General features: G+C 36.7%; 1 protein-coding gene across 5 annotated transcripts in view; it reads left to right on the forward strand.

Annotated features, from left to right (window-relative positions):
- The window catches only part of SCRN3 (secernin 3), a 42,902-nt gene that overhangs the window by 5,951 nt on the left and 9,762 nt on the right, over positions 1–27,189 (forward strand). For 3 of the 5 annotated variants that reach the window (XM_007494397.2, XM_056794018.1, XM_007494399.3), the window contains exons 2-5: positions 389–560; positions 15,065–15,246; positions 15,572–15,768; positions 17,815–18,027. In XM_007494397.2, the coding sequence (XP_007494459.1) occupies positions 405–560; positions 15,065–15,246; positions 15,572–15,768; positions 17,815–18,027 (748 nt within the window). In that variant the 5' untranslated portion in view covers positions 389–404. Of the gene's footprint in view, positions 1–388; positions 561–13,004; positions 13,263–15,064; positions 15,247–15,571; positions 15,769–17,814; positions 18,028–27,189 lie in introns of those variants that run through there. The other 2 variants (XM_016433711.2, XM_056794019.1) reach the window with 2 other exon arrangements.

The following is a 27,189-nucleotide window of genomic DNA, read 5'->3' on the forward strand; positions in this document are numbered from 1 at the left end:
AGTAGAGGTAAATTCCCAAAGACTAAGCTTTGGAGCACAAGTTCTAGAAGGGCTTACCAAACTGGAAACACTTTATAGTATAGGTAAACTGCATGTTTGTCACTTGCAGACCAATGGAAGTTTAGATCAGCTTTTCCCTGTTGATTACAGGGTAATGGTTTGTTTTTTTTTAGCTATAGAAACTCTTGACAACTATCTTCCTGGTCACAGTTCCAAGTCATAGAAGGGTCACAATTTACATATAAGAGTCAAAGCCTTTGAAATATGCATAAAATTGATTTTTACATAACAATAATAATAGTTCTTCATCCTGAAAACCCCTGTATTTTCTTGTTTATTTTTCAAATTGATTTCCTTCCTTTAATAATTTTTTTACATGGTTTTTAAGGATTGACTCAAGAAACATGGAACCTAATTCTTGTGATACATTTGTGGCATTGCCTCCTTCTACAGTTGGCAATAGAATTATTTTTGGAAAAAATTCAGATAGACCCTTTGATGAAGTACAAGAGATTATTTATTTTCCTGCCGCAACTCACAGCCTTGAAAAAAAACTTGAGGTAAGGTAAAAGGTTTTTATGATTCTTAAGCACTGTGATTAACTTTTTTGTGAGTGAAATATTGTTCTAGGGCATATTTAATTTAAAAATTCTGTAATCTGATATAAAAAACAAAAAATAGATATACTTCTATAATATTTTGCTTAAATCAATTCAATAAGTCTTTATTAATTACTTTCTTTGTTCAAAGCATTGTTCTAGGGACTAGGGTTACAAAGACAAAAAATGAGATAGTTCTGGTCCTCTGGAAGCATAGATTCTTCTGTCACCTGCATGTAGCTTCTTTGCTTTAAAACTCTTCTGTGTCCATGTGCTTGTTGTTGTTTAATCATTTTCAGTTGTATTTGACTCTTTCTGACCCTTTTGGGGTTTTCTTGGCAACAAGACTAGAGTGGTTTGCTATTTCCTTCTCCAGTTCTTTTTACAGATGAAGAAACTGAAACAAACATGGTTAAGTGACCAAGGTCACAGAGCTAGTAAGTATCTGAAGCCAGATATGAATTCATGTTTTTTTTACTCTAGGCCTGGCACTCTATTTATTGTACCTTACTATATATAAAGTCTAAGTTATTTATCTTTGCATTTAGGGCCTACCAGACTCTGACATGATCGTATCTTTCAGACTTCCATTTCACATTACTCTTTACTGTGTACTTTATATTCTAGCCAAATTGGGATCCCCATTGTCCTGTACATTTTTCTGCCTCCATCCCCACTGCTTACATGCCCTTCCTGCCATCTTAACTTATTGAAGTCTTATCTATATTTTAAGCCCAAATACTATATTCTCTGTGAAATCGTCCTTGATCTCTCCTAGCTGGAAATGACCTTATCTATCTCTGAACTTGCAAAATACTCTAGAAAAATTCATTTGTCCTTGTTGAATTTATTATGTACCTTTAAAAATACATGTTGTAACAGAATTTTATATATAATACATTGTTCTTTGTATATGGAAAATTCATATTTTTTGGTGTTTATTGTTTAAATTCATTTATGTTTTGATTGGATTATAGCTTCTGTGTGTATATTCCTTTCCTCCTTATAGATTATACACTACATGAGGGCAAGGACTATTTCTTAAATTTTTTTTAATCTCCTGAAATGACTAGCATAGCACTCTGTAAGCTAGTAGCTAAGTAATCATGTGTCAAAATGAATTAATTTAAGAAAGGTAAGGATTAAAAAAATCTTACAATCTTGCTTTTCCTAGACATTAATGAAGGATAATTAGGCCTAATAATGTCACTGTCATGTAGCTCTGGAAAAGGACCATAAAAGTCACCTAGTAGAGACATTCTAACCCAGCCCCCTAATTTTACAGGTTAAGAAACATACAGAAAGTTAAATGACCTCTCTAAGTCACATAGGTAGTAAGTAGTAGAGCCAAGATTTGACCACTAGGTTCTCTGTTTTCAAAACTGGAGATTTCTCAAATATATGATGCTTCTTATTATACCTATGCAAATGGAAATAGTTGCAAAATACCTCAGTACTTTGGTATAACTGTTATCATTATAAGTATCCCCTCCAAAGGTGCAGATTGCAGCCCACCTAGATTTTGTCCATGTCTAATAAATCTTCCCTGGGAGGTTGCCCAATATTTTTTGCGGCCTTTCTCTAGGCTCTTTACAATGTATGAGTTCTATTGAAGCCACATGGATCTCCATTGTGTGGCAAAATTTCTGTCCACGGAAATGCCAATAAGAGAAACAAAGTCTCAGACTGCAAGCCAAAAAGAAATAGGTTTATTGAGAGATGGCCAGTCTCACAATAAAGCGAGACTTCTGGTCAAGACCAAAAGACCCAGAGTCCTGTGAGTGCACTTCCTTTATACCCAAAAGACAAGCACAGCTTAACGTGCCATTTTAAAAATAATTTAGAACAATGATAAAAATAAGGAGATGCAGATTGGTTGAAGCAATCAGGAGATACTTGTCATTGGTCGAAGAAGCCTCATGATGTAATTGCTGATGTATTCTAAGGTGTATGCCAAGGTGAAGGGGAGGTGCTGAGCCTCAAACCAAGAGAAAAGCTTGATGGTAATAAAGGCTAGGTTACAAGTTCAAGACCATAATTGCTGAGGGTGCATAATGTGAATTTTAAAAATTAATATCCAATATTTCAACTATTATATTTAATAATATTTAGTAATATTTAACTTGAAGCAAAGGGAAAGTGAAAGTCTAGAGAAACTGTGAGAGCTCACCAGCCTTCCACATGGACAAGAGGGGTGGCCAAACTGAAACTAAAATACCAACAATGTCACAACACACGTACATGAAAGGGAAAAGGGAATTGTGGGAAATGTAGTCCAAGGCACAACTTTCTAATTATACATCTCCCTATGATCCTTTGGGAGATCAGTCTCCCCAATAGATCATGAAAACATAACTAACTTTAACTAGAGATATATAGAAATATTACGTGCTCTAAAGGGAAATTATAATAATTTGGGGATAAGAAGAAAATAAAGAGAAAAAGAACAAAACCAATATTAATTACATTGACAAAAAAGCCAATTAGGGGTCAGTACCCTTTTGCATAAGAATGTACATTCAAAACAAATACATTGAATCCTCCCCAAAGTTCAAATTTACCATATCTCAAAGTTCACTCTGGAGCTTTAGGTGCAGTGTATGATCTCTGCAGGCATCTTCATGGCGCCTTCTGGATTCTCAGAGGTAGCAAGTTTCTTATCCTAAAATTGCTCAAATCCAAATAAAAGTTCACAACAATAACATAGTCCCCCCTGAGGTGAATAATAATACATTCCCCTCTGAGGAGGATACAGGAATACACATAGGAAATACACAGGGATACATGGCCGAGTCACAAGGCATATAAATCAATTATCAAAAAAAATCAAAGAATCCAAAGAAATTAAAAAATAACCTTTGTGTGAAATATAGAATATATGTTAAAAAAACTTGAAAAATTCTGAGCAGAAGGAAAAAAGAAAAAATTCATAAATCACAACAGATTCTTGTAGCAATCCATGTCTCATAAGCCTGCAACAACAATCATTCACTAGCATCCTGGACTACTGTAAGTTGTCACATCATGAACGAAAATAGAAAAAAGAGACGAAATCTCGAATGGGAATGGGAAATAGCATTCCCCAGTTCAGCTCTTTTCTTCGCTTCCTGGGATAATGGAGCCAGAACAATAGATGTTATGTACTTGATATAGAATGTAGTACAAGGAAGTCCTGCATTTAATACATGTTAAACAGCTGCAACCTCGAGTCTTACATATGATCAAGTCATTGCACTCTTTTTCTTTTTTCTTTTTTTTTGTGCAGAATGTCATTAATCCCTGTAGCATTGGTTTGATTTCTTTTACCTTTTGTGCTCGTTTGGCACTTTGCAGGTCAACTTCTGTGTTCCTTTGTGGTCCCTTTCTCTTTGAATTAGACATAGTCATTGAGCAAAAGTCTCATAATATTTAAATAACTAGTGGCAGGTTGCCATAGTCCAATTCTTTTTGGGTATGCTTTTATATTCTAGGTAAATGGACATCTTAGCTTATTCTATTGCAAAAAGTAAAAATAGTTAAAAAATTATTTTCAATTCTGGTGACATGTGCTTCAAATACAAAAAATGAGAGAAAAATCAAATAATGTTTGGTACATGTAGAAAGAAAACAAAAATATTAAAAATGTTTTTTCACAATTACAGAGGTAAGGTATAGAGGCTACTATCCAAAAAATAAGATTCATTTCTTCTTTGACTTACCATGATCTACAGTGTGAGTGCAAATGAGGTAGATAAAGCAATAATACATTTAATAAAATACAAAAAAATTAGAAAAGGCACAAAATGTTACAAATGATACAAAAGGCACATCAGGTCAATATAGGTTACTAATACAGATTTTCATTTTCGAGGTTCTATGTGTTGCCCTACAAGGGCAATTTGTTCAAGAACAAGGATCAACCAAATAAAGTGCAACAAAATAGTACAAATCCAGTAATAAAGATGTCTCATCACAATCAATAGTCAAATACAATCAGTACAAGCAATTATTATCAACAGAAGGTACTCGTTTTGCATGGCTACAATGAATCCATGAGTCCCTCTTTCCAATTTTTATGGCTATTGGTGTAGTTAGTAGGATCTGGAATGATCTGTCATAAGTAGGTTCAGTCGACCCAGTATGTTTGAAATTTTTATATACACACTATCACCTGGGTTTAAATCATGAAGCAAGAAGTCTATGGGGCCTTCCTGAACAGCAGCTCCAGAGTCATGGAGTTCTTGCAATTTTGTTTGTAATTGTCTGATATTTGTAGCAATGTTTGTATCCCCTCCTAACAATGAGGTATAGGCAGGGGTAAATGGTTGTGCCTGAATAGCATCTCAAATTGTGAGATATGTAAATCACCTCTGGGTCTGCTTCTGAAATTAAATAGGGCCAGAGGTAGAATTTCAGGCCATTTTAAATGAATCTCTATGCACAATTTGCCAATCATGGTTTTAAGTTCTTTATTCATTCTTTCAACTTGGCCAGAGCTCTGGGGATGATATGGTATATAAAATTAAGTGTTATCCTCAAACATGAATAAATTTGAGATGATACCAAATCAGTAAAATGAGTTCCTTTATCTGAATCAATGTCTGTATGTACCCATACTCTATTAATCTGTTTTGCTTTAAATTTTTGTTTCCATTTTCCCACTTCCTTGTCATTACAGGAAAGGGATAGATCCAAATCATCAGTAATTGTTAGTGGCATAATTAATTCAGGTCCTTCTAAGGCTTCTAGTTTGGCTGGAATATCTGCTTGGCTATTTCCCCTGGAGTCAGGGTTGGTGCCACCTGTGTGTGCAGAGCAGTGAACAACAGCTATGGCTTCTGGGAGCTGGATGGCAGAAAGAATTTCAGTAATAAGGTTTGCATTGGCAATACATTTTCCAGCTGATGTGAGGAATCCTCTCTGAAACCATAGCATGTTGATGGCATGACATATGCCAAAGGCATAGCAGGAGTCTGTGTAAATTGTGACTCTTTTATCCTTTGCAACGATACAGGCCTGTTTCAAATCTGTTAGTTCTGCACCCTGTGCATTTTTTGGCATTTGAGGGCAAGGAAGTTGACCACAGAGTATCAGATTTGGTAACTACCGCAGATCCTATATAGTGCACACCATCCCTCATAAATAAAGAACCATCTGTAAATAGCATTAAATCCAAATTATCTTGAGGGGTGTCTAGTAAATCATTGCGAGATTTATTTACAGTGGACACTAAAGATGTACAATCATGTAGAGGTTTTCCAGAAGTTGGCAAATCAGGGAGAAAGGTTACAGGATTAAGAACTCCACAGCGTTTTAGTGTGATATGTTCATTGTTCAATAGGGTTATCTCATACCTAGTAATCCTTTGGTCAGTAAAATGCCTGTGTCCTATGTCTTAGTAACAATGCCTCGACCTCGTTTGGGCACATTATGGTCAGAGGGCATCCCAATACCAGATTGGCAGATTTGGTTACCAATAAAGCTGTGGCAGCTACTCCTCTAAGGCATGGTGATGCTCCAGCAACTACTGGGTCAAGTTGGGCCGAATAGTAGTCCACTGAGCGTTGAGCAAAGGTTATGTTAGAACACCTGAAGCTACCCCTTTGTGTTCATGGACATATAAGGGAAATAGTTTATCATAATTTGGGACGCCTAGAGCAGGGACAGACAGGATAGTTTGTTTTAAAGTTGAAAGCACTATTAGGTGTTCTGCTTCCAGTTTAAGTGGTTCAGGGACCAAGTATTTTTGTGAGTCCTACAAGGGGCTTAGTGATTTCCCCATTGTAAGGGATCCACTGCTGATAAAATCCTGTTGCTCCAAGAATTTCCCTCAATTACTTTTCAGTGGTAGGAGCACTTAACTTTTAGATATTTTCAATACACTTAGGAGAAATTAAAAGGTACTCAGGAGTTAAAAAGAAGCCTAAACATTGTACCTTCGGGAGACACCACTGAACTTTGTCTTTGAAGACCTTGTGGCTCTCTTATGTAGCTCTAAAAGAAGGTGCTTGCTATCCTCTGACATGGCTTCAGTGTTTGGTTAAGCCAAGAATATATCATCCATATACTGAATGAAACGGCTGTATTTAAATTTTAGGGCATCGGTTGTAAAGATTAAAATTTTGGGGAAGCTGAGGCAGGTAGAAATTAATTTCTCTCTGCAAGGAGTATTGTTTTTTTAGAGATTTATTTAAGATTGAGAATCTAAGAATATACAAGTAAGAAAAGCATGTGTCTAGGCCAGAGAGAGGCCTAGACACAACCACTCACATCTTGCCTGCTAGGTGGAGAGCCACGTGTGCTCCGAAGTGGAAGTAAAAGGAGGGCAGAGCCTATTCACAACCAGGTTTAAATACCCCATCTCACTCTTGGCCCAGGTGAGAATTCAGTGAGATTAGAGGGCATTCTGGGGGAGTGGAGCAAGGATTTCTGGGGATTTAAGTCCTGGATTCAAGTCTATTTTTACATCCCCCCCATTTGATCCTCTGGGAGGGACTTCCCCAAAGGATCATAAAAACATAATCAATTTTAAAGATTACAATAATTTGAGGATAAGAGAAAAAAAAACAATAACTGCTGGACACATTGACAAAAAGCCAGTTAGGGAGCAGCCTCCTTTGGCATGAGAGTATACATACAAATAAATGTTCAATCAACCACACCCAAAGTTCATTTTTGTGCAGCTTGTGATCTGGAGGCTTCTTCATGGTGTCTTCTCCAACAGTTCAGTTTCTGGATTCAGAGAGGTAGCATCTTTCTTTACCTAAAATTCTTCTCAAAAGGAATTTAAACTTTGTAATTTAATTAATAATATTTTTTACATTCCCCTGTTAAGAGGGTGATTGAAAAATACAGGATCACTTTGGGATGCATGGCTTAGGTATGAGGTATATGAATCAATTGACAAGAGAAATTAAAATACATCAGAAAAATCCAAATAAAAAAGAAAATTTTCTGGATGAAAATATAAACTATCAAAGTCTTATGTGTAAAAATTCCAAGTAAAGGAAAATAAATCTATAACAGGTCCTTGAATCAGCGCCCAATTAAATGATCTAAGCAATGATGCATTTACCCAGTTAGTAGCCAGGACTACAGAAAGTTACCACACTATGAAAGGCAGAAAAGGGGACCAGATTATTGGAGCCAAGGTTTCGGGGATACTTGTCTTCGAGTATTTTCAGAGTGAGTGTGGACACAAGGAAAGCCTGTGTCTAGCAATGAAAAACACAGTAACCTCGAGTCTTCACACTAGGTTCAAAATCTTTTCATTGGCACTTGTGTGTATATCTTGTCCTGGAATCAGACAGAATCATTAAGCAAAGTCCCATAATTTTTAAAAAATAATTAGTGGCATCATTTTTATAGTCTAGCTTTTTAGGGCATGCATTAGCAAATGTATCTTAAACTTATAGTACTGAAAAATCAAAAAGTTAAAGAAAATCTTAATGTGGTGACATGTGCTTCAAATATAAAAAAGGAGAGAAAAAAATTTTTTAAAAGCTGAAAAAGTATATTACACATGTGAGAAAAATATAATTAAAGAGTTTTTTAAAATTCAAAAATATAGCTTATAATCATTGACACTCTGTGTCAGCTAAGAAAATATAGAATACAAGGCTTTCTCACCAAAAATGAGATCCATTTCCTCTTCATGTCTGGCCATGCTCCAGAGTATAAGGCAAATGAATTGGGCAAGGTAACATTTTTCACTTTTAAAGAATAGTAGTACAATATGTGGTATCAATATACCCAAAATTCTCAATGGCCCAATTAATTACAATAGCAAACAAACACACTTTCATATTTCACATAAGTTGCTGTATGGTATTTTTTAAAAACTATGAATTGATGGATATTTGTCACAAGTTTTTACAATCATAGCAATCTTTCAACCTTGGTGTGTAAACATTTTTAAACAAAGTAAAACTCATTTTGGGTTAAGAACATAATCAAGAAATCTATATATCATTCTGGTGGAAGTAAAGTAATGAGCTGAAGAGTATAAATGAGAGATGCTCCTTTTTTGGAGGCTTTTTAGGGGTACAAATGCCCTGAGATTAACTGCCCCAACTTCCATTCACATATTTAGAAATGCAGGAAGGTTGGGGGTTATAATTGTATTTCACTTCAGCAATGGGCCTTACCTCGTCGTAGGGGCAGGCAAAAATAACCAGAGAGTGTAAAAAAAAAAAATAGAAAAATCATGTTTAAAAAAACCCTTAAAATCAGTTGAGATATTTAGCACATTAAATTTTCCAAAGGTTGTTATAGCAATTGTAACCAGTTCTGAAGAAGTCCATGTATCCTTTATGTGACAATTTACAAAGGCAAAAATAGAAAGGCTGTTTTTTCATATATGAGCTTATTCAATAATATTTGTTCAGCACAGTTATAGGGGGAAAACAACAGAATTTAACAATAGTTAACTCAGTACATTAAATGAACAGTATAACAGAATAATATTGAATCCAGTAATATATGAACTTAAAATCACAAAGTTATATCTTAAACAAAACAATCAAGAAAATGCAATAGAATACAGAGTTTTTATAAATCATTGGAGTCTGAAATGCCTTAAAATATATAACCTCCAGTCTCTTTAAAGTTCCTTAGGTGTGTTGTTGTTTTTTTTTAAATTATTAATTATCCATTTAAATGTCTGTTGTCGGAAGGCAGAGTGGTAAGGGCTAAGCAATGGGGGTTAAGGGACCCATCCAGGGCCCCACAGCTGGGGAGTATCTGAGGCCAAACTTTAACCCAGGACCGCATGTCTTTAGGCCTGGCTCTCAGTTCTCTGAGCCATCCATTTGCAAATTCAAAGTTAAAGTTGAATCTTTTTCCCTGACACACAGGTGAAGTCAATAAAATTACCAGAACAGTCAAAAGGTATCCTTTTAAATAGTTCATTGCTTTTAAGTTCCTATTTGGAAAAGTCTGTCTCTTTTCCTCTCCCTTTTCTCTCTCCCCTGCTATGACCTGCCCATGTGGTCAATACCCCCATCCACGTGGAGGTTTAGCCTAAGGGAAAATTACCCGTTCTCCTTTCCCTCTTGTCTCTCCCCTCTGCCCACGTGGCCCAAACCCCCATTTTGTTACCAGCTGGTAGAAATGAGTCCTGAGCGATCTGCTCCAAGGATCTGGGTGATGAGCCGGCTGGAGTCGCGCTCGTGGGTCTGGGGCACAGAAACAGGCAGGCAGCGGCCAGCAGATGGCTGCAGGCAGGAACAAAGGCAGGCAGGATCGGGAGATCGGGCACCAGGTGAGAGACCAGGAGCAGGAGCCGGAGCTGGAGAGGGCCGCCGGGGTGGGCAGGGCCAGGACCAGATGAGGATGGAGAGAGGTCAGGATCAGCAGCAGGAAAAACAGGCAGGCAGAATGAAGCAGCCGGGAACCAGGTGAGAGGCAAACAGCAAACAGGCAGGCAGGGCAGGGAGCTAATGGATGGAATGAGCAGCAGCTTTGTGAGGGTAAAAAAACCTTGACCAGAGAAACGTGGCTTAAAAAAATTTCTAGGCACTAGCTATTAAAGTTGAACTAAAGATCAGAAAAGAATCAGAAGATTGAGAGTATTTAGTTTTCCTGTTAGGTCGCCAACTGTAAAGATTAAAATTTTGGGGAAGCTGAGGCAGGTAGAAATTAATTTCTCTCTGCAAGGAGTATTACTTTTTTAGAGGTTTATTTAAGATTGAGAACCTAAGAATATACAAGTAAGAAAGGCATGTGTCTAGGCCAGAGAGAGGCCTAGACACAACCACTCACATCTTGCCTGCTAGGTGGAGAGCCGCGTGTGCTCCGAAGCTAAAATAAAAAGAGGACAGAGCCTATTCACAACCAGGTTTAAATACCCCATCTCACTCTTGGCCCAGGTGAGAATTCAGTGAGATTAGAGGGAATTCTGGGGAAGTGAAGCAAGGATTTCTGGGGCTTTAAGTCCTGAATTCGAGTCTATTTTTACATTGGTATCAGCAGTTAAGAATTGTATGAATAGGGTAGGACTGTCCACAAATCTGTGAGGCAAACAAGCCCATGTCCATGGGAGCCCTTCCAGGTAAAAGCAAAGCTATGCCTGGAATTCTCATGTATAGGTATAGAAAAGAAAGCTGAGCATAAGTCTACTACTGTAAAGTATGTGACTATGCTAGGAATAGAAGAAATAACAGTATTTGTTAGAATCTACAGGGTTTCTATAACATAATTGTTCACAGCTCTCAAATCCTGGACAAATCAATAGAGATGCTTGCCATCAGGCCTCAGTTTTGGCTTTTTAATAGGCAGGATGGGTGTATTATATTCAGGTTTACAGGGAATTCTGATGCCTTTGTCAATTAGTGAATTTATTACAGGTATAATGCCATCAATTACCTCCTTCAAAGAAAGGTATTGAGGAATGGAAGGAGGTTGGCTAGATTTTGTTTGAATTTGGACAGGGATAGTTGTATAGCTATATATATATATATATATATATATGTATATATCTGGTATATCATTTGGGATCTCAAAAGTAGGAGACTCCTTCATCTCATGAGTATCTGAAAGAAGTACAGGGAGCAAAGTTAAGAATTCCTCAGGCAATTCCAGGGACATAGAGCCATCTTGGGAGCAAGTTATTGTGACTCTAAGCTTACATAAAAGATCTCTCCCAAGGGGGAAGCTGGGTAGCTCAGTGGATTGAGAGTCAGGCCTAGAGATAGGAGGTCCTAGGTTCAAATTTTACCTCAGACACTTTCCAGCTGTGTGACCCTGGGCAAGTCACTTGACCCCCATTTGCCTAGCCCTTACCACTCTTCTACCTTGGAGCCAATAAAGATTATTGACTCCAAAATGGAACATAAAGGTTTTTTAAAAAAATCTCTCCGCAGCAAATTCATAGGGGAGCCAGGCCTTAAGAGGAAAGAGTGTTCAATACTATGGGATCCTATGGACACTATTCTAGGGGAAAGCTTGGGAATCTTTAGGGGTATCCCTGACACCCCCACTACATTTATTGAGCCAATGGAACTGCAGTCTGAATCAGGTGTACTCTTCAATACAGATTTTGAGGTGCCAGTGTCCAAAAGACAATCATAATAGGTGTTACCAACCTTTCATGTTGCATGGGGCTCATCAGTATGGGAGAGGGCAGTGGATAGGGATAACAAGCAGTAAGATGTGAGGGTCTGGAAAATCAAAGGTTGTGTCCTCTGATTCCTGTGCCCCAACACCCTCTTTACCCCCCTCCATACACCTTCATAATCTTTGGGTGGTTTCTTGGGCTCTCCCCTGAGAGAAAGTAATGCCCTGGGTGGTTCGGGTACGAGCTCCACTCAAGATTTACTGTTGTGAGGTCATTTGGTAAGAGTTGTCAGGTTCCTGATTTATATTCTTAGAATTGTTATCAGTCCTAAAGTTGCGATTCCTGAAATCATTATTGTAATTATTATTTCCATAATTGTTTCTGTAATAATTTTTCCAATGTATGTTGTTTCTCAATGCCTGGAACAAATTCCTACAGTTCATCATTATGTGACCCTTCTTCTGACAGATGTGGCGGGTAAGGAACTGATAGATTCTTGGAGAGGAGCAAGTGCCATTGGTTTAGCATCATGCCCTTTGTCTAGTGTTGTAGCAGTTAAAATTAGTTTCTCTGTTAAAAGTATTATATTTTATGAGGTTTATTAAAGATTAAGAAATAAAGAAAATACAAAATGAGATAGCATGTGCCTAGGAGGGCTGAAAGCCCATTCAATTTCACTTACTCTACTCTTTACTTACTTTACTCTACTCTTTACACACTCTTGAGAAACGCATGTGCTTGGAAGTGAAAGCAGGGAGAGAGAGTAGGCGGTATAGTCAGTTTAAATACCCCTTCTGCTCTCGGCCCAAGTGAGATTCTGGGGAATTCTGGGAAGTTCCAAGGATTTCTGGGAATTGAAGTCCAGGATTCAAATCTCCATTTTTACAGTTTACCAATACTATCACTTAAAGAGTCGAGTTATTTTTTGTATGATTTCCATGAAATTATTAGTCTCTTCCCATTTTTCTTTATGGCCTTTAGAGACATAAACAGCAGTTCTCTGCAATTCTTTAAGATCCATCTGAGGCCACTGTGGGCAATGCATTTTAAAATAATCCTGGACCACCCTACAAGAGTTGTTGATAAAGTGTCTCATTATTTGCCTAATAAATTTTTCTTTAGAAAGATCAAGGTCTAGGTACAGACCCCCTAGCTCAATGAGTTTCTCATGAATTGTAAGGTGTTATGATAGGATTTTGGATAAGGGAAACACAAGAGGGAAAACATATAAAAATCTACTTTATTGTTTTGGAAGGGAAAGGAGTAAGGTCTTAGGGATTTACTTATGCTTATTCTTATTTAAATAACTAACTATGCTAACTAAGTTACTAAACTAAAACTTAACCAAGTTCCCAAATCTTACTCAGCAGGGGTCCAAAAAAACAGAGCCAGGATCTGTTGTTAGATGTCCAAGCAAGTGCTGATGTCCAAGTGAAAGTGAATGCTGCCAGCAGCTAGATACAGGAACCCTTCCTCAGTTCAACACAGGGAAAATCCTTTTCAGGCCTTCCTCTTGACTTCCTCAGGAGAACAGAAGAAAAGTATGTTGGGGCAAGATGGAGTCTTCCCAGATCCTCCCCTCAGGTTCCCATGTGACCGGGTCACATGCAACTGTCAATCATACCTAGGTTTGCACTTTTCAGTTTTTGCACAAAGGGTGTCTCATCATGGGATTGTTTAAGGCTTTCAAATTTGGTCCATGCTTCCATATCTTTGGAGAATTTTCGCATTACTGTTAGAATGGCCTCCCTACAATGATATGATTCACTTATGCTAACATTAAACTCTAACCATCATAAAAGGGGGTAGGAGATTTCTCACTGACAATTGATTATCCTTCTCACTTGCTGAGTGATTCATTCTTTTCTGATTATCTCTCTGATAATCTATTTCATTCTACTTGTGTATCTTTATTTGGTAATATGATGTGATGAAACCTCTTTATGCTCACCATATGCCTTTCCATTGTCCTCTAAGTGGCCCACAGCTTGATCTTAGTTAGCCAATATTGTATGATTGTAGCCATATGACATCAGTAGAAGAATATGGGTATTAAAAAGATGGACCTTTGTTTCAGGGAGAAATTTGAGCCATTTAAAATGCCATACACTTTTTCAAATATAATCTAGCTTTTCATCTCCCTTTTAATTCTGGGCCCAGTTCATTGTCTGCTGAATTTCTGTATGCTGATGAAACAACTCTATATATCTGTACAGCTGTCTTTCATGGTCTGGACAGCAGGCATGTTTTTTTTTTCCACTTAGCAATGTGGATAGGCTAAAATCTTAATTATGGATTTCATTTAGGAGGCACAATGCTGTTACAAGGTTTGATGCAAAGAGCATAATATCATATACAAACAGACAAATTTGGAAGACTTCATCATCAATAAAGAATCCCTTTCATTTCAACTCTTCCCTGAACATTCTCCATGACTAACCAGTTTTATGCCTTACTTAATATCTATAATAATCTGTGGGTCATCAGTTAAAGCTATCTTTGATGAAACTTTTGAGAAATCTTATATGATTTTATATGCTCTTGGGAGACACTATTAAAGTAGATGCCATTTTGCTGAACTTAATCACTTGTTCTTTTGTAGGCAGCAAAAAATAATTTTCCAAATGTTTAAGTCAGTGAAGTGACTATAAAATGTGGTCTGCGGTAGAAGATATTTTTGAAAGCCTTCATTCTAATTTTGCCTTTCTGATGTTTTTTTTCTAATTCCTTGATTAAGTATGCCCTTGATAAGTATATAGGTTATTCTTAGAAAATTTATAACAGTGGGAATATAGGCCTATGAATTGGAAGTTATTGATGTTTTCTTGTTTTTTTCTAATGTGTTATCTTGATTGCCCTTTTTTCCAGTAGTAAAATTTCTAATCTTCCCCCATCCCAAATTTTTGGTATCCTCCTCTTTCAGTTATTTTGAGATTATCTTTCAACACTCTCATAGTCGTAACATTTTCATTTAGTTTTCCTCTGTGTAAATTTATTCTAGTCTTGCCTTTCATAGCTTTCTTTTTTTTGTGTCTTTTCTAATGCCTCACAAGGCAAATTAGGGACTGTATGTGCTCATATTTGATGTGATATTATGAATAATTATTGGAACCATAACAATTTCATGCCACAGGTTTAGGGCTTGTTTAAAGGTTGATTTTGCATTTTTTTTTCCTCGTGTATAAGTTGTAAACTTTTTTTTAAATAGATTCATTTTAAAAAAAGACTATACTTTAGATTGTTTTTATTTGTTATGTTGGTTAATTATTGTAGGGGCAGTTTTGATCATATTTTATAATATTTATTGTTGATCTCTGTTTAATGCTTTTTGTTATACTTTTTTGGTAATCATTTTGATTCTAAAGCTATTGAATTCTATCTTTCACTGAATCATTAATAGGTTTTTTTTAAACTATGCATTTCTTTATAGTGCACATATATTGAAATTGAACAAGTGGCAGAAACATATGCTGTTGTACTAAGTCGGCCATCTTGGTTATGGGGTGCAGAAATGGGAGCCAATGAACATGGAGTTTGCATTGGAAATGAAGCTGTATGGGGAAGAGAAGAAGTATGTGAGGAAGAGGCATTACTTGGCATGGATCTTGTCAGGTTATTAGATATACTTGTGGATTTTGTAGGAGGGGAAAAAGCAAACTTTGTAGAACTTAGATTTACTTTTAAAATTATAATGCCAGTATATTTTAAAATGTCTGATATTTATTATATCACTCTCAGAGAGGTTTTTTTTGCCAAAATAACACAGAACAGAAAGATGAAATGCCAGAAATTCCAAATATCATAGAGATAAATTTTAAGAATACTTGCCATCTTAGTTGTTATTTTCAATGAATTTTATGTTGAAATTAATGTGATATCTTACAAATAGCAATTTTTAAAATGCAAATATCTTATGAGAACTTATATTTTATTTTAGGCTTGGACTTGAAAGAGCTGACACAGCTGAGAAAGCACTCAACATTATTGTTGATTTACTAGAAAAATATGGACAAGGTGGAAATTGTTCAGAGAATATGGTATTTAGCTATCACAATAGTTTTCTGATAGCTGATAGGCATGAAGCCTGGATTCTTGAGACTGCAGGACAATATTGGGCTGCAGAAAAAGTAGAAGGTATGGACAACATGTTATTGTATTCATATGATACATTAAATACTACTAGTTTCTAACACTTTATTGGGATTATTCTTCAGAGCTGAAGAAAGGCTTTGTCTAAAATATAAACCTGATCTTATATGAAGATGATTTGGAGAAGGGGGAGAAATAAACTCCCTCTGGTTGTTTTTCCTTACTTGGCCACTGTAAAATATCTTTGCTAATTTAGTAAATAGCCCTTTGTCCCTATTTATTTATTATCTTTTATTGTTCTTTCCCATTGTGACTTAGGGCTAAAACACAGAGGTATGAGCTTGAAGAGTGTTTGAGCATTTTACTGTCCTTGGTATTCAGATTAGATTAAGGGATTTTATTATATGCACATTAAAATATAAAACCTAATCATTATTAAGAAAAATTAATTTAATTGTTTGAGAATGCTGTGCATTGATTTTATTTCTTTTAGCCATATAGAAGGATATTGAATTAAGTACATGTCTGTTGTATGTTCAGCAGGCTCTATGGATAATGGAAAAGAACTCCAAGACACAGTTACCTCTCTCAAGGAATTTTCAGGTTCATTCTGAAGACAAGGTAGACACACAGGACAAAGTTAAATAATAATACAAAAACAGCAGGGGGCAGCTGGGTGGCTCCATGGATTGAGAGGCAGGCCTAGAGAAGGGAGGTCTTGGTTTAAAATCTGGCATCAGGCACTTCTTAGCCATGTGACCCTGGGCAAGTCACTTAACCCCCATTGCCTAGGTCTTACTGCTCTTCTGCCTTGGAACTGATATTCAGTATTGATTCTAAGATGGTAGGTATGGATTAAAAAAAAAAAGAATACAAAATAGCACAGTGCTAACTATGACTATTCTATAATGAGTGATAGAGACATTAGGTCCTAAGGTTCTAGGTTCTTAGAGGTCTTCACATCAGACCCCTCCTTTTATAAATTAAGAAAATAGACAGAGAGGTTTAGTGACCTGCCCAGGTCACACAGGAAGTCAGGCAGCTGGGTGACACAGTAGATAGAACATAGGCCTGGAAGTCAAGAAGACTTGGGTTCAAATCATATCTCATGTGCTTATTAGCTATATGACTGGGCAAATCACTTAACCTTTTCGGATCTCAATTTCTTCATCTGGAAAATGGAGATAATAATAGCACCTACTTTGCAGTATTGTTGTGAGAATCAAATGTGATAATGTCTATAAAGCATTTTGCAAACCTTAAAGTACTATATAAATGATAGCCATTATCATTTTTATTTAAGTCACATTTTCATTCTCCTTTCCAATAACATTTCAGTAAAATATTTTGTCTTTTAAATGATCTGCTTGGACATATTTTTCAGGCTTTACTTTTCTCTGAGTAAATGTAAATAATAACTAAGAAACAATTCACAAAATTAAATTCAGTTTAACACACATTTATTCAGGCTTTTATCACCTCTTGTAAAAGTCTCCTAATTGATCATCTTATCTGAAATATCTCTCTCCATTCCATCCTTTGTATCGCTGTCAGTGCAAGATTTATGAAGCACAAGTTTGACTGAACCACTTCATTGCTCTAAAGCTCTTTTATCTCTAGGATCAAATATAAAGTGCTCTGTTTGGCCTTGAAAGTTCTTTACAAGCTGATTCTGATTCTTTACTCACTCTTTGGCCCAGTAAAACTGGCCTGCCTACTGCTCCTTCCATGAGCATCCATCCTCCTTCTCCATGTCTTTGCATAGGCCATTTCCACCTGTTGGGAATGCACCTGTTACTCCACAACATTCCTCAAAGCTCTGTTTGAGCCCCCTTCTACCAAGAGGCCTTTCCTTTTGCCTCTTGTTGGTGATGCCTCCACTGAAGATTCTCTTGTATTTACTTTGTATATATTTGATAGATTTGTACATGCTGTTCTCTCCTGGAAGAACAAGCTCCTGGAAGGTGGGAACTATTTCTTTTATATCCTTGTATAGACCTGTGCCTAGCAAAGTACATATAATAGCTGCTTAATAAATGCTTCTTGATCAATCTGGCTAAATATAATTTTTTTCTTTCTCTTTGATAACAGAGGGAGTTCGTAATATTTCTAATCAACTCTGTATAACAACCAAGATTGACCGAGAACATCCAAAAATGAGAGAATATGCTAAGAGCAAAGGTTGGTGGGATGGTGAAAAAGAATTCAATTTTGCTGCTGTATACGCCTATCCTAATAGTTCTGGGATTATTACTTTATCAGAAAGATACTGCGAGGGTAACAAGCTTCTGAACAAACACAAAGGTAATCTTTATATTTAAATAGTGCTATCTGGGAAAGTAATAAATGTTGGAGGGGATGTGGCAAAATTGGGACATTAATACATTGCTGATGGAGTTGTGAATTGATCTAACCATTTTGGTTGGCAATTTGGAACTATACCCAAAGGATGCTAAAAGACTGCTTGCCCTTTGATTCAGCCATAGCACTACTGAGTTTATACCCCAAAGAGATAATAAGGAAAAAAACCTATACAAAAATATTTATTGGCATGCTCTTTGTGGTGGCAAAAAATTGGAAAATGAGGGAATGCCCTTCGATTGAGGAATGGCTGAACAAATTGTGGTGTATCTTGGCGATGGAATACTTTGTGTTCAGAGGAATAATGAACTGAAGGATTTCCATGTGAACTGGAACGACCTCCAGGAATTGATGCAGAGTGAAAGGAGCAGAACCGGGAGAACACTGTACACAGAGACTAATATACTGTTGTATAATCGAATGTAATGGACTTCTCTACTAGCAGCAATGCAGTGATCCAGGACAATTCTTAGGGACCTATGAGAAAGAACGCTATCCACATTCAGAATAAGAACTGTGGGAATAGAAAGACAAAAGAAAATCAACTGCTTGATCACATGGGTTGTTGGGGATATAGACTCTAAATGATCACCCTAGTGCAAATATCAATAATATGGAAATAGGTCTTGATCAATCACATGTAAAACCCAATGGAATTGCATGTCAGCTATGGGAAGGGGGTGGGGGAAGGTGAGGGAAAAAACAGGAATCTTGTAATCATAGAAAAATATTCTAAATTAATTAAATTTTTTAAAAATAGTGCTATTTATAAGGATGATATTAGAAATTAAGTCTTGTTATATTAGTTTAGAGATAAGTGAAGAATCTGGCTTGAGAAAGAATTGGAGTTTGAAACAGATCTGAGAAGACAGTGTTGGTTTCAAATGTTGACTATGGTGGAGGTATAATGGTTTTTCTGTGGCAGTTAGTCTCTGGGAATGGCTCTCTCTGAGTGCTGGGAGCAGGTGACATATCTGAGGTAGAAGGAAAGGAAGGAAAAACCTGAAGGAGCTAAGTGACTTCCTTTTCCAACTTGGGGAAACATTAGTGACTGTCTTGCTGTTTCATAAATTGTTTTATCTCTGAGAAGACCAAAGAAAGACCTGGTCTTTGGTTTGGACTCTGAGTTTGTTAAGACTCAGAGTCCTAACTTGGTTCTTGCTGAGGCTCATTCAGCTGGCCTTTGTTAATTTTTTATAACTTGGAGACAAAGTTAAGAATTTAAAACTTTGTATAAGGATAATAGTGTTAGTTTATTGTAAAATAGGGAAAATTTGGGTTAGTCAGATCAGGAAGGATCAGTGTAGCCTGTGGAAACAGGAGAAGCGGTTCCTTGCGGAACCAGGGAGTTTTATTTTGGGTGGAGTTAGAATCCCTTAGAGTTAGAAATCCTTTTATATCCTTATTTTTCAATAAATGGTTTATTTTTGTATAGCAAGTCTCCTTAGTGTCCTTGCACCTGGCCCTGAAGAGAAGTTCACTTATGAGCTTCACTTCACTTATATAAACTGAAGATACTTTGTAAGCACAGCAAGCAAAATATCAAATCAACTTATCTCCATAATTAATTCATTGCTTATTATTTTACATATCTCAATGAAATTTTATATGTCTTTGTAAAGCTTTATTATAATACTGTAGACTAATCACTGCTTCCAATGTAATCAATGCTTCCAACATTCTGAATTTCCTTTACTCTGTAAAAAAAAATTCAGTCACAGCCCACAGTGACAGGAAGTAGAAACCATAGATATAGGAAGGAGAAACCATAAAGACAAGAAGGAGGAACCAGAGTCAGGAAGTGAGGTAGGAAAAGGTTATAAAAGGGGGTGAGTGTTAGTTGGTCAGGCTGTCAGTTGCTGATAGTTATGGCTGGCAGTTGGGGGCTGGCAATTGCTAACAGGGCTGGCAGTTGCAGGAAGCTGGCTGCTGGGTGTGAGTTGGTCATTAGGGGTTGGTTGCTGGTGGTGTTGGTTGGTGTGAGTTGGTGGTTGGTTTTTAGTTGCTGGAATATAAAGGCGGGTCTGAGCTTACTGAGAGGGCTTTAGAGGACTTTTTGACATTTTCTGGTTTGGGAGGTGGCTGGTGTTCATTGACAGAACTAATTGGGGTTGGATTAAACACTGATTGGATTGGTTTTGATTGGGCTGGATTGGGTTGGAACTTTGTGGAGTGGTTATTAGCAGTAGTTATAGGCAATTATAGGTAGATATAGGGAGTTATAGGATAACTAGTATAGACATTAGGAAATTTTCTTTCCCTACCTCTTTCCTATATTTCTCTCCTTTACTATATTCATTTTACTATATTCTTTTACTATCTAAAATGAAATTGTTAATTGTTAAAAAACTGCTAGAAGTTTTTTCCCTCTGGCTTAAAGGGATATTAATTTACAACTCTACTATATTCTCATTAAAACTTAAATTATTAAAAGTTGCTCATTTATTTTGTCAAAACTTCTAATTTAACCCTTACATTTAGTTGGTGAGCAAGCTAGGAAACATGCAATTTAAAGAACTCTAAATTTATGCCAGAAAAATTATCTTTTTGAAAATTGCTGAATGGCAGGTGTTTGCTTAAAAAAAGGGTCAGTTTCACCAAAAGAGTCTATTTTATTTAGATAATTAAGACCATACTTTTTGTGACCAACATATTGCTTCACTGGCTGAAGCACAAATTGATTCTGAAAGTCAATCAGAATGCAGCTTTTCTTAGGTGAGATAGTCAGGGGCTATTAGCTTCTTCACTAGTGCTTTTTAGACAAAGTCATCTTGTGTGTTAATTAGAGTTTAGAGTGAAATAAAAAACTCTTCTGATGGAATATTTTAATGTTCTATAGTACTTTCATATTTTCTAAGGTTTTGAAAAGAGGTAGTAGACGGTAGGAGTAATCCAAGGCTAGAGATTGGCAGGACATTTGTAAAGAATTTAAAGTTATTATATATAAACCTCTTCTTTTCTAAGCCAAATTATTTTTCTTACATGTGACTAAACATGTATATAGTGAGCCATCAGTAGATTTAAAATACAGAGAAAATAGCTACTTGTTTAAGAAATGCTTTTCATCTAAGTATCAGTAGGAAACATTCTTTGGACAATTTATTTTATAGAAATTATTTTACAAATATGCTGCTTAAACAAAATTCTTTAATTTTTTTTTCCATTTCAAGAATAGGACTTTCAGAGAATCTTTTAAAATGAATTTTCTTTTACATGTCTGGAACCTGAGGATTAATGTTTTATTTCTATCACTGGATCTGTTATTAAAATATTGATGATGTCTTTGAAAAAAATGATTATATCTTATCTCAAGGAAGAAGCTAGAGATGCTGCTTTGGTAACATTAAGTAACAGATAAGAAGGGGGAAAAAAAGAAGTAACAAATAAGAAGGAAAAAAACAGATAAGAAGGAAAAAAATAGGACTTTGTATTGAGGAAGTGATTAGTCTTTTTCTGTGACCATTACAAATATGTGGGCATAGGCTGAAATCATCTTTATATTTAGCTTTATTAAGTTAGTGATCTCTCTGGTGGTAGAACAATGGCTTAGATTTTTCCACAGTAAAAAAATGTAGATTGACTATTTAGTTTTCAGTTTTGATGGAATGAAATTTGTACATTTTTTGTTAATGAAAATATTTTAAAATAATGTCAGTGCTCTAAGCAGAAAATCAGTTCTCAGGTCATCTAGTTGGTAATTTGTTAGATATGGATTATATATAAAAAGATGTTCAAAGTTATTTTTCTTTATTGCTTATTTTTATAAGTTTCTGGAAAATTGGAGAGAGTAATCATATGGAAACATGCTAAGGGATTGTGCATTCTTATTTATGACAGTGATCTTTGACTTAGGAATTTAAACACTTACAAAAGAATGCATTGTTGAAGTGTAGAAGAAGAGGAAATATAAAGGATCACAAGTTATTAGGGAAACTGGAAGAAAAAAGAAAAGGGCTTTGAATTCACTATATGCTTTGTAACATGTTAAAATTAAGTTGTTTAATTATAAATTAGTTGGAAAATAAATTTCTTTTTAATTCATAGGTAGTTATAATTAAAAAGTGGGGCTTAATTTTTTTTCCTATATGTTAAGAGCAATCCATTTAACTTCTGTGAATCCTCAAAAGAGGAAAGGGACTTTTTTTTTTTTCATTCTAGTATTCATTTTCCTTGTGATCATTTTAACTTTTCTTTAGATTTCTGTAGACCAACACTGCTCTGTCTCTCATCCATCTGTTCCTTCATGGTAGCTATTAACTGTGCTGCATGTATCTCCAAATTGCAAATACATTCACTCATGCATTTGAAATAACTAGTTTAAATTGCAATGAAATTGCACCCCTGTGTTTTTTATTCATTTTACTGAACCTACCACCACAGTCTTAGTACTTATTCAATGCTTGCTAGTGGATTACTTATAGCTGTCTTACTCTTGTGATCATGTAAATCCTTCCTTCATTTGTGGAATTGTAGGTTTTGAATAGGGAAGACATTTTCATAATACCTATATTATAGCAGTGTTATGTTTCTGTCACTGTTTTTGTTATAAATCCTTATTTTCAGGAATTTAGATCTCAACCATTTTAAAATCACACTGGGTGTTCCTGTTATCGACTCGATTCATAGGTTTTGTTTGATGTTATTGGTAGTTGTTTGGACTTTTTCTTTAAAAAATAATATTAAGAGATGCTTTTAGAAGCTGCCCTATCTTCTTTTTACTGTGTGTGTACAATTTATTTCAAAACCGAATAGAAAGTTTACTTCATTTTTCATAGGGTCATTGATGAGAACAAGTAGCTATTTTCTCTGTATTTTAAAACTACTGATGGCTCACTATATACATGTTTAGTCACATGTAAGAAAAATAATTTGACTTAGAAAAGAAGAGGTTTATATATAATAACTTCAAATTCTTTACAAATGTCCTTCCAATCTCTAGCCTTGGATTACTCCTACTGGCTACTACCTATATACACATTGTTGAATGAGGCTGCAGAAAATCATGAAACCGTATTGACTGGGTACTCTACAAGTTTATATTAGATAATCTTAACTAGGCCCTCATTAGGGCAAAGCATTCTTTTTACATGTCCCTAATTGATTCACTATTCCACTCATCCAAGCAGCTTTTCCAGACTTTCTTTACTTCTTAAACCTCTCAGAGTTCTCCTTACCCTTGCCCTCTCTGCTGAGAACCTTGCCTCATATTTCACTGAAAAAATGGAAACCATTCAGTGGAACCTCCCACTTCTCCCTTCTTCCTCAGCTCACATCACCCACTGACACTTCCTTCCCTTGTTTCATACAGAGAGGTAAGACGTGTCCAAGGTGTTTAGGGAAGATTAGTACTTCTGGTGTGAGGGCTTGCTGAGCCCCTTTTATCAGGGCTGCTTTCCTTCTTTAGAGGAGCTGCCACCCAGCTCTCACATGTGGCTCCAAGAACCAGCATGCTCAGTAAAACATCTCAGCAGGCAAGCTAAATAAGGTTGAGGGGAAGTGAAAGGTCTTAAACCCCTTGATGAGTTGGGGGTAGGGTGGCATCTACCTCAGGCATATGAAGACTTACCTCAGCAGAAGGGGTGGATGAGAACATTTTATTCCAACAACCTGGAAAGTGGCAGAAGTGGGCATTGGGGATCACTTAGAGCTTGGTCAGATACTAAAGAAGCCAAGGTCTTTCATTGCATCCTGAGCCATTACTGGTCATCCTGACTTTTGTCTTGCCAGTAGGCTTTGATGACTGGAAGAGAGAGAGTAAGGCTGATGACTTTGTGCAACTCTGCCTCTGCCAATTTATGTGAAAGACAAAAGATATCACAAGTGATGTCATTTTGTTCCTCTTTGAGTTTTGTAACATTTAAAAGAGTGTTTGCCTTAAACTGTGACCACGGAAATATGGTTTCAAGACATTGTCTTGAGTTAAATCAAATATAAAGTGGTCGCCAGGGAAAAATTCCCAAATATGAAATATACCCAAGTCAGCTGGGTTTTTATGGAGATTTTAATGAAAGAGAGAGAGTAAGAAGAAACAACGAGAAAAGGGCTAGGCCAGCCTAGGCCCAAGCCCTAAGAAAGAGATCAGTCAGTCTTTAATCCACTCACCACAAGATTTGTCCCAAGCAAGATTCTAGTGTTCAGAGAGACCCACCAGTTCAGCTCTTGAGCTCCACTTCAGCTTCCAAGGTTGAATATATCCCCTTTCAGAGGCCTTCTGATTCTCCTTTTAAAGAGAATTTTCTCCTATGTCACCTCCCCTAAGTTCTCACATCTACCAATCACAGTAGACGTTTTCACAGGACTGACCCATTCTTAATTCACACCTTCTTAGGTTCTCAACTTTTCTGGGTAAACTAAAACTTCTGAGTAAGTTCACACCTCTTTGCCCCTTGCAAGTTTGCAAATTGCCTCACCTTTTAGTGATTAATTTGACCTTCATAGGTACTTAGCACCCTTTTGTATTAGATCTAAAAATAGACTTAGCTTAAGGCTTTTGCCTCACTATAAGTATGAGTTAAGTACCTTCATTGTTCACTAAGGAGTTTACAATGTTATCTTCCCCTAAAGTATGCTTAAGTATGGGTGGAGTAATGTTAGAGTTCTCACATTCCTGACTAAGTCCCTTCATTGTTTAAAATGAGGAATGGTCTTAACCAAATCTTCTGAAGTAGGCTCTGAGAATTTTTAACATTCACAAGTCTGAGAAATGTTAAGATTCACAATCCCCCCTGATGATCATTGGGAGACTAGTCTCCCCATTGATCATTTAACATAATCATCTTGTAGTCCTAAATGCACTTCTAACTACAGATATATACAATATTCAATTTTCTAAGAGGAAATTAGAGTAGTGAGGGAGGAAATAGAAAAAGAAAGAAAGAAAAACCAATGTTTTGCTAGGCGCATTGACAGAAAGCCAGATTAGGGGCTTTAAGATTCAAAACCAGCCAACCAACCTTGAAGAAGGTGGCCCTTCTGTGCCAAGTGTGGAAAGGAAACAAGAACAAGTTCTGGACTTTCTGCCACTGTGTTGGAACAAGCAACAGTGGGAATATCCATAGTGAAGAAATTGTCAAGACTGACAGTTGGTGGGGGAAGGGGCAACTGGGAGTGGCAATTGGTCTTGTGAGTAGGAGCACTTCCTTCCTGGGGTGGGGTATGAGGAGGTTTTGGTTCAGAGTCTCTGGAGGAGGTGCCCCTACTTGCTTCAGCTGGAAGAGAAGGACCCAGTCAGCTCTGAAGGTCAGAATTGTTCTTGTTGCTTGCTGTCTACTGCTAAGATTTTGGAATTGACAAAGCTAGCACAGATACAACATAGACGGGAGTGGGAGAAACCTTCCACCAGCCTGTGAGGCCTTTCCACACAAGGTAAACTCCTCTATCCACATAAATGATACCATTCCATCCCCTCCTCTCCAGAAGGTTGCCTTTTCTATCATTCCTACTCTCTTAGTAATTTTCAGTCACTTTCTATCTACTGGCTGCTTTTCTCCTGCCTACAGATACAGTTATGATTCCCCCATGCCCAAGGAACCCTTACTTCATCTATCTATCCATGCTAACTAGTAGCCTATGTCTCTTCCCTTTTGGGACTAACCTTGAGAAGACTGTTTACCATAGATGCCTCCACTTTCTTTCCTCTCCTTCACTCCCTAGCCTGTCTTCCATCCTTTTTGTTTGACTTGGTCTTCTCTCTCTAAAGTTTCCATTGATTTTTTTTCATTGCTAAATTTAATGACCTTTTTGCGATCCTCATTTTTCTTGACCTCTTTGTGGCTTTGACACTATTGATTCCCTCCTTCTCCTTGATATTGTACTTTCTAGGATTTTGTGACAGTGGTTTCTATTGGTTTTCCTCCTACATATCGGATCATTCTTCTACCTCCTTGACTGCATCTTCATCCATGTTATGACCACTAACTGTGAGGAATCTCCCAAGGCTATCCTGGGCCCACTTTCTCCCTCTAAACCCTTCATCTAATGATCTCATCATCTCTCATGGTTTCATTCATCTAGTCCTAACCTATTGAGTCTGATGTCCCGTAGACATTCTAAACTAAAAATATCTAAAATTGAGTTCATTCCCTTGTCTCTAAACTATCTGCCTTTATTAATTTCCCCATTACTTGGGAAGGTACCACTATCTTCTATTTCATTCAGACTTGCAGCCTAGGTGTTATCTCTTCTACCTCACATTCTCTCATACCCCATATCCAATCAGCTTATTAACAACATACTCTCCCTTCTCTCCTCTCACACTGGAACCACTTTGTTGCAGATCCTCATCTTATGCCTAGACAATTGCAGTAATGTGTTGGCCTATCTCTCTGCATAGTATCCCTTCCCCATTCCAGTTTACCCTTGTCTTAGCTATCTAATTGATCTTCCTAAAGTACAAATCTTATCCTATCACCCCTCTAATTCATAAACTCCATTCACTCCTTATTATCTTTGGGATCAAATATAAAATCCTATATGTTTTCAGATCTTTAATAACATGCCCCACTTCCATCCTCACCCTCCCAGATTTATTACTGTATTATTCCATCTCTCTTTACCATAAACTCAGTGATGAAATAATACTAGAAGCTTTGGGTTCAAAGTCCTGTCTGAGACACTTATTCACTATGTGACCCTGGATAAAGCACCTACCCTGTCTCAGCCTCAGTTTCCTCATCTGCAAAATGGAATAATGATAGGGCCTATCTCCCAAGGCTATGATATGGATTAGAAGAGATATTTTCTATAAAAAAATTTTATAAAGTTTTAAAGAGCTGTATAAATGTCAGCCATTCTTTTTTTTTTTAATCCTTACCTTCTGGAAGAATGGTAAGGGCTAGGCAATGGGGGTTAAGTGACTTGCCCAGGGTTACACAGCTAGGAAATGTCTGAGGCTAAATTTGAACCTAGGATCTCCAGTCTCTAGGCCCAACTCTCAATCCACAGAGCCACCCTTCTTTTTCTTAATAATAATAATCCAATTGTGTCATTCTCTTATTACTTGTATTGAGGGTAATTAGTTAATTAGTGAGTAAATAGTTATTCTAGATTTGTGGAAGTGAGGTTTCAGCCTAAAGATGAAGTTGTGAAGTTGCCCGGAATCCTTTT

Source organism: Monodelphis domestica, chromosome 4 (assembly GCF_027887165.1).
Source record: "Monodelphis domestica isolate mMonDom1 chromosome 4, mMonDom1.pri, whole genome shotgun sequence".
In the NCBI taxonomy this organism is placed as follows: domain Eukaryota; kingdom Metazoa; phylum Chordata; class Mammalia; order Didelphimorphia; family Didelphidae; genus Monodelphis; species Monodelphis domestica.